Source organism: Cannabis sativa, chromosome 7 (assembly GCF_029168945.1).
Source record: "Cannabis sativa cultivar Pink pepper isolate KNU-18-1 chromosome 7, ASM2916894v1, whole genome shotgun sequence".
In the NCBI taxonomy this organism is placed as follows: Eukaryota; Viridiplantae; Streptophyta; class Magnoliopsida; order Rosales; family Cannabaceae; genus Cannabis; species Cannabis sativa.
Genome location: NC_083607.1, coordinates 45161640 through 45170039, shown reverse-complemented (window position 1 = coordinate 45170039; position 8400 = coordinate 45161640). Strand labels below are relative to the sequence as shown.

General features: G+C 33.3%; 1 protein-coding gene and 1 long non-coding RNA gene across 2 annotated transcripts; one reads left to right on the top strand and one right to left on the bottom strand.

Moving 5' to 3' along the window:
* Positions 1-3838: 3838 nt before the first annotated feature.
* Positions 3839-5709, bottom strand: LOC115697907 (uncharacterized). The gene is made up of 4 exons (XR_004008001.2): positions 5351-5709; positions 4640-4751; positions 4207-4455; positions 3839-4112 (listed from the first exon to the last, which is right to left on the bottom strand). It is a non-coding gene; the product is annotated as an uncharacterized LOC115697907 (long non-coding RNA).
* Positions 5710-6150: 441 nt separating this feature from the next.
* On the top strand, positions 6151-8093 carry LOC115696886 (fe(2+) transport protein 1). Its single transcript, XM_061118885.1, has 3 exons — positions 6151-6920; positions 7242-7391; positions 7669-8093. The coding sequence occupies exons 1-3, from the start codon at positions 6261-6263 to the stop codon at positions 7972-7974; spliced, it is 1116 nt and encodes a 371-aa protein (XP_060974868.1). The 5' UTR covers positions 6151-6260; the 3' UTR covers positions 7975-8093.
* The last annotated feature ends 307 nt before the right edge of the window (positions 8094-8400 follow it).

Sequence of the window (8400 nt, the reverse complement as noted above, 5' to 3'; positions counted from 1 at the left end):
TATATAGCTTAGTCGTGCACCAAATGGATGTTAAGACCTCAATGGTGAATTAGAAGAGAAAATTTACATGGATCGACCTGAAGGGTTTGTGATCCCTAGCTAGGAGCATAAGGTCTACAAGTTGGATAAATCTCTATATGGTCTAAAATAGGCAGTGGCATGAAAAATTTGACAATTTAGTCATTTCAAATGGCTTTAAAGTGAATGAAAGTGGTAAGTGCATTTATTACAAATCTAAAAACAACATATGCACAATGGATGACTTGCTTATTTTTGGTTCTAACATTCAGGTCGTGAACACTATGAAATCAATATTGTGTTCCAACTTTAATATGAAAGACCTTAGAGAAGCAAGTGTAATCCTTAGAATACAGATTACTAGGTCTGAGATAAGGGAATTTTTCTAGATTAATCTCACTACATTGAGAAGATTCTAAGAAAATATAATTACTTTAACTGTAAACCCGCTTGTATCCTATATGACCCCAAGTGTAAAATTATTTAAGAACACTAGAGATGGAGTAAGACAGTCAGATTATGCTAGCATAATCGATAGCCTTTGATATGCTACTGACTGTACTAGACCCAACATTACCTATGTCTTGGGATTACTGTGCAAGTTTATTAGTAGACCTAGTATAGAGTATTGACATGCTATTGAGAGGGTCATGAGATACCTTAAAAGAACCATAAATCTTGAATTACACTATCAGAAGTTTCTAGCTGTCCTTGAAGGATACAACGATGTTGACTGGAATACTTTATCAGATGACTCCAAAGAAACTAGTGTCTATATTTTTAGTATAGCTGGTGAAGCTATATCTTGGAAATCAGAAAAACAAACTATTTTGGCACAGTCCACCATGGAGTCTGAAATGATAGCACTAGCAACTGCTAGTGAAGAAGCATGTTGGTTGAGAAGCCTACTAGTTGAGATCCCTTTATGGGAAAGACCGATACCCACTGTGTTGTTCCACTGCGATAGTACTGCAACTATTGCATAAGTTTAGAATCGTTATTATAACGGTAAGAGACGACAGATACATCGTAAACATAGTACAATTAGGGAGTTCCTCTCTAATGGAGCAGTAAGAGTGGATCATGTATGCACTGATGAAAATTTAGTCGATCCTTTGGCGAAAGGATTTGCTAAAGAGAAAGTTCTTAAAACCTCAAATGGTATGGGACTATTGCCCTTAGAATAATGAGTCACTCATAATGGTAACCCGACCTATAGACTAGAGATTCTATGAAATAGATTCAATGGGTAATAATAAGTTATGATGTGATAAGAATGAGATCATGCTATGGTTACAAGAAATATGAAGCATGAATTCCTGAAGCGATATAAGGTAATAGAAACTCTTAATGAGAACCGTACTCAATGCAGATTAGAGTACCGAGCTACAGGAGTACTCTTGATAGACACACCTACGTGAATGAGAGAGTGGGACTGCTTCCTATGAATTAGATGTGCTGGCAATTAAAGCACGGGCTTTTGGACTACAGCCAAGAAAAGTTATGCGTGGTACATCATTAGAGATAGAGTTTAAGACTACGAGTCACTCTAGTATATTCTAATTTGTATTCACAACGCAAAGGTTCAAATGGAAAAATACATTTGTCTATGCTTAATCTTATTGCTTACATTACTCGTCAAGAAAATATTTTTTTAAAAAAATTTCAAGTGGGGGATTGTTGGAACTATGTGAAATTTTACAAAATGAGAAGTGAAGTGTGTGAGTTAATGGAGTCCCACATGGGATAAAAAAAAGTTTATTAGAAGTGTATATAATGTGTAAAATTAGAACTTGGGTTGGGACCCCAAGGGGTACCCAATTCTGCCCACCGCTGTCCGACCAACTGAGCCGATCGAGCGGGTGTGGTGTCACTTTATTATTTTTTTGAAGAAAATTTATTTATTCAATCATTATTATTTTTTAATTAATTAAAATAATTTTAAATGTGTTTAATTAATTAGTAAATAGAGACATTTTCCACTCCTAATTTTTAGCATTGTTCCCATGATTCCACGTTCTAACGTTTCCTTCAGAAACATCTTTCTTCCTGTTACTACCTTCTGTGTATTGCCTATATAATGCATCAAAACTAATGGGAGAAATACATCTTTTTCACACAAAAAAAAATATACGATTATATTAAATATATATTTTGGGCAGTAGTACGATTATTGGGTGTGGTATTTTAACGGTTCTCTATTGTGCAATAGAGTTTCGATACAGTATTCTTGATTGGGCTATGATGACGAGGCTGATAGTCTGCTTGTGCAATTCTAGGTAGTGCCGCGAATGTCATAAAGAAAACGACCTATTCTGCGACTCAACCCAAATTTTAATTCGGTAAATTTGTTCCTTTTATTTTTTTGCAGCAACTATTTAAAACAGTGATCAAAGAAAAATGGTGTCAGAAATAACATTCATGTCTAACTTTTTTTCTTTAAGGCTACTTTTCTAAGTTAGAGAAAAAAAGAGTAAAGAAAATATTGGAAAAAAAATCTATTGAAAAAAAAAAATCTATTTTTTATGTTTGGTATGAAGAATTTGTTGAATTATTTTTTTTATCTATACAATTTTTATTTGTTGGAATATATTTTACCAAGACCTAAATTTACTAACAATTATATTTTTAACATCCTAAATATGAATTTCTAAAACGATGAAAATAAACACATATAATGTATGAAAAACTTTACATTGGTTGTACTGGAATTAAATGACTTATTCCGCTTAGATCTCTAACCCTTGTATCCTTTCTGTCGTAGCTTATAATCAAGGTTGGAGCCCGACCCTCCTTCAGTTGTTTGGATTCTTCACAGTCTTACACACTATGATTGAGGACTAACTTGCTATGGGTGAGCATCCACTCAATCACTAAGGCTTGAATTTTAATGGTGAGGAAGACTATAATTTTGAATTACAAGAGAGAAAAAAAGAAGAAGAAGTCTCAAAGTCTCTAGTTGTCTGACAAGAAGAAAACTAGGTCAACAGTCATTAGTTGGATTATGAGACCATTTTTTCTTTTTATACTAATTCACTTAGGGCTAGTTATGAAATATTTAGAATAAAAAATGATAAAATAATACCAAAAAGTAGACTTAGTGGCCAGCCCCATGTGTGTCCATTAGATTTTTGTCGTTTTTCTCAACTATTTATCTATTTTTCACAAATACCACTTTTTGCAATTTCAATCCTATAAATGCCAAAATTATTTATTTAATAATTAAAATTAATTATCAAATAAAATTGTCATTTATAATATGTATTAATTAGACTCCTCTCTTAATTAATAAATAAACCCTAAAATCATTTTTCTTCACAATCAAGTCATTTCTTAGTGAATTAAAATCAATTAACTGAGTCTTACAAGCAGTTTGTCTCAACTATTATGAGGACCATGGACCTATATAACTGTTTTAACGGCCAAAAAAGTTCAGGGGGCATAATTTGGTACATGTGAAAGTTCGGGAAAAAAATTATTAATTAGTCAAAAAATTAGAATGCTACTCTGGTTAACCCGAGTAGGTTAGTGCAGCAAGCTAAGGCATTAATTAAAACTAAAATTTAATGTGTAATGTCAAAGAAAGTACACCGAATGGATGTTATTTGGTTTGGAGCTTTGTAAGTAATTTTAGTTAAAGATATATTTTAAATAGTTGGAAATGGAGGCCTCCTTTCGTGGAGTGCTCTTAGCTTGTACAAAGATTGTTGTTTGGAGTAATGAATTTTACAGCTAATTCATCAAAAAAATAAATAAATAAATAAAATATTAGAATTTTCTTTTTACTAGAAAACAAGCAAAATATAAAACGCTTCTAAAGTGCCAAAATCATATAAATATTTTCAATCCTAAATCAATTTATCACCAAGCTAAGAATGCAATTAAAATACATATAAATATTATATATATATACATAGAAAAATTATATTTATAGCTTTTTCAGCTACACTGAGATACTCTCAAGCATACATTTACAGAGTTGTAAAATGTTGACACAACCTACCTCCAAAAATATTGTCTTTTCAATAATTTATCTAGTTAAGCATTTCTCCCCACATTTGAATTATCTTTCCAATGTAAGAGCTTTCAAAAATCTGCAAAGGGGTAACCATAAGCAATTGCAACAATAAATAGACAATGAAATGAGAAACAAGAAAATGTGGGAGTGTAGTTGGAAGATCCACTGACCTCAACAAAGTAAAGTAGTCATCGTGCATAGGTCGTAGCAAATCCCTGTCAAGGAGACTTTGGTGCAAATCTTGTACATCCTCCTCTATTGACATTGAGGGACCCGTAGTCAATTTTTCTTTTCTCTTTTTCTCTCTTTAGTTAATGAGTGAATTTATTAGGCATTAGTCCCTTTCTGCTTGTGGTTACAAATTTTCGATTGCCTCCTCTCATCTTCAGAATTTTCATGAGTACTCATTCCTTCTAGCCCTTAAAGAAAAAATTAAAGTAGGAGTAAGATATCATATGGATAAATACCAATTTTTTCCTACACATCTTCTTCTTCCCAATAAAATAACTCATTAGCTAGTACAGTACTTTCAAAATTATATTTGGCATGACATGATAAGCTAGTCTACCTCAGCACCAAAGGCCTTCAATTAAGTAAGCATACCTAGCAATGATTTCAACTTGAAAGGACAAGTCTTTGATCCAATTGAGTAATCTTCCAAGGGTAAAAATAAATTGGCAGAAGAAGATTCTTTCACGTACATGGGCTACCTATGCTGTCAAGAACAGAACAAGCATCTTAGAAGCAGACCAGGCAAGATTAAGACCCCAAACTAAGACACGAGTACTGAAAATTTTACAACAATCAAATGCATATTCAAAGTATCTGTTAAAATGGTAGTCTAATGAAGGATCACTTATGCTATTGACTAAAATTTCAGTGAGCTACTCTAACTGTATTCAACCCACCAAAGAGAAAGGGGTTAAGTATTAAAATACTCAAACAAAAAGAAATAATTTGAATGAAGTGAGAGAGCTGGAATCAGATAGAGATAAGTGAGCTTCTAACAATCAGATTGCTGTGCCATTGAGGAGACGAAGACTTTTTCGAGGGTGATTATACATAAAAAACACATATAAGGTTATTTATTATAAAGAACCCAAAAAAGAAAAATGGATTAGGTGAAGCTAAACACAAAATCTAAATCAACGCTATTCCACAAACCAAATTGCCACCCTTGGTCGGTTTCTCGAGTCTAATTTTTCTTTCCTCTTCTCCGTAAGGATACATTAAAAACAGAGTAAAGCCTTCGGAGAAGAATGAATTGATTAAATGATTATTGAATTCGTATTGATATTGGATATGGGATAATACCTTTGGATTTGGGGACAGAAAAATGGAAACCCTATAGGGAGAAATCGATCATAGAATAGCGTATGACGTAAATTCTCTGGTTTTCTAATTTTTACTAGCACCTGCGTGCCTCGGCCTTCGACGTCGATCGTCGTCGGGTAGAGAGGTAGAGGTAGGCGGCGTGATATCGTTACTTTCCCCTTAATTGTAGCATGCCACGGTTGGAAGGGAGGCCGAGATTTGATGAATTGGTTAATTTTAGTAAAAAATAATTAATTAAAATCTAAGCACTGTAAGCACGCACTCAACTAGTTAAAACCTAAGCCGTACACATGCAAACACAAGTACGGCACACTCACTTTTTGTAGTACGGCAACATTCATACTCTTCCAATCATTCCAACACAAGCATAGATAGTATATGACACTGCTCTTTTTCTAACACCCATTTGAACTATTCTAAAGGAATTTTCTGACGTCAAACCAAGTTTGACAATGTCACAGACCAAAAAATACAAATATAGTCAAGTGTATTGTAATTATAATTTTCCTTCATTATTATTGTTAAATTAATCTCTAATTTATATATCAATATTATCTTAAATGTATAACAAGCAACATTATTTTAGTGTAGGAGTAAGTAAATGGCAAATTAATTATAATGAGCATTTATATAAATATAATAATAATAATAATATTCGTAATATCTAGATATGACAATTTTATATTTTTAATTTATTCTCAACACAACTAATGGCTAAGATCTACTTTTTTTAATAATTATTTTTTATTTAACATTATGTAAAGAAATCACTATATATACATGCCTTATATCAAAGTCTAGGCATAACTGAAAGCCAACACATTCCGAGTATTGAGTAACCAAAACACAAATTATTAGCTACTAATTAAATCCCACAACTCATCAAAACATGGCCACTATTACAACCAAACTTCTCAACCTCATTAAAATTTCAATTTTTCTCATCTCCATCTTCACTCCCAAAGCCCATGCACAATCCAACGAATGCAACTCACAGTCCAACAACAGCTGCAACGACAAATCTGCAGCGCTACCGCTGAAGATCATCGCCATTGTCTCGATCCTCGTGACGAGTATGATCGGCGTCACCCTACCTCTCTTCACCAAAAAGATTCCTGCCCTTCATCCGGACAGGAATCTCTTTGTGATCGTCAAGGCCTTCGCAGCCGGGATCATCCTCGCCACAGGATTCATGCACGTTTTGCCAGACTCCTTCGACATGTTGTGGTCGGATTGTCTTAAAGAAAATCCCTGGCACAAATTCCCCTTCACCGGTTTCGTGGCCATGTTATCCGCAATTGTTACTTTGATGGTAGATTCCATGGCCACTGCAATTTATAGCAGCAACCAGAAGAAAAGCAGTAGTACTGCTATTGCACCTCATCATCAAGGTGAAGATGATGAGGAGGCTGTTGTTGAGAGAGGAGAACAAGAGATGGCGGCCGCTCCACCGAGGCCGGCCGGCCATTTTCATGGACACCATCATGGTATGGGCAAGGATCGAGAGAGTTTCGACACTCAACTTCTTCGTTATCGAGTTGTTGCAATGGTGAGATCCATATAATTTTTTTTTCTTTAACAATTGATTATATTAATTAGAGTGGTGTGATCCAGATTCAAACAATTTAATTTTAAAAATTGATTATTACGTTATGATCTTATCATGTGATATTTTATACATATATAGATATATATATATATATATATTTTTGTTAATAGTAATGAGATCATTAACATTTTTTTATTATTCATGTGGGGGTCAAGTGCGTAGACTTTTGTGACTATATATGATATTGATATCTAAATTTATCTCTGTACATTAGTATTATATAAAATATAGATATATAAATTTGATGATTGGGGGCTGCAGGTATTAGAACTTGGAATTGTTGTTCATTCAGTAGTCATCGGCTTATCACTTGGAGCTTCAAACAACACATGCTCAATCAAAGGTCTAATTGCTGCCCTTTGCTTTCATCAAATGTTTGAAGGAATGGGTCTTGGTGGTTGCATTTTACAGGTAAAAAAATCAAATTTAAAAACATTAATAATTTATTATACACATTATTAATTGGGGTTTATGCTAGATTAACGCTTAATTCTCAACTGTTTATTTATAGAATATAAATATTCAATTAGCTACCTACCACATACTTCATTGTTTTCTTATTTATTCGTACGTATAATTTTCAAATAACAGTACTAAATTTTGCTTTTTGTCAAACTTGTATCATAATTATCATTAATTAAGAAAAGGAAAATACTCATCGTTAAATAAATATTTGCATTGACAACAGGCTGAATACAAGTTCCTAAAGAAGGCACTTATGGTGTTCTTCTTCTCAGTGACAACTCCATTTGGCATTGCCCTAGGAATAGGAATGTCTAGTATATACAAAGAAAATAGCCCAAGTGCATTGATAGCCGTTGGATTACTCAATGCTTCATCAGCTGGGCTTTTGATATACATGGCTTTGGTAGATCTTCTCTCAGCAGATTTCATGGGCCCAAAACTTCAAGGCAGCATTAATCTTCAGATTAAATCATACATTGCGGTCCTTTTGGGTGCTGGTGGCATGTCCCTCATGGCCAAATGGGCATGATCAATCCATCCATGTACATGCCGATGTATACACACACATATTAGTCATAATTGATGAAATTTAATGTATACAAAGTTTAAAATTCAATGCAATAAAACGTTGTGGCTATGTTTTTCTCCCGAGCTTGTTCCAAAATTTCTTCTCTAAGAGTCTTGCCTTGTCATGTGTCAAAAAGTCATCACTATTTTGTCAAGTGATGGAAAAAGATGAAAAGAAAAGTTGTTATGGTTTTAAAATTTGTCATATGGCTGTTAATACGAGTTAATTAAGGTTTGATTATATTTGACATTTTTGTTTTTTTATATGCCATTGGAAATGATGTGACATTAGTTGACTTTATAGAAATTGGCCTCAGAAAAATATTTTTTTTTTAAAAATAAAAAGAAAAAAAAAAGAACGCCATAGAAAAATTAATGTTGGTACATA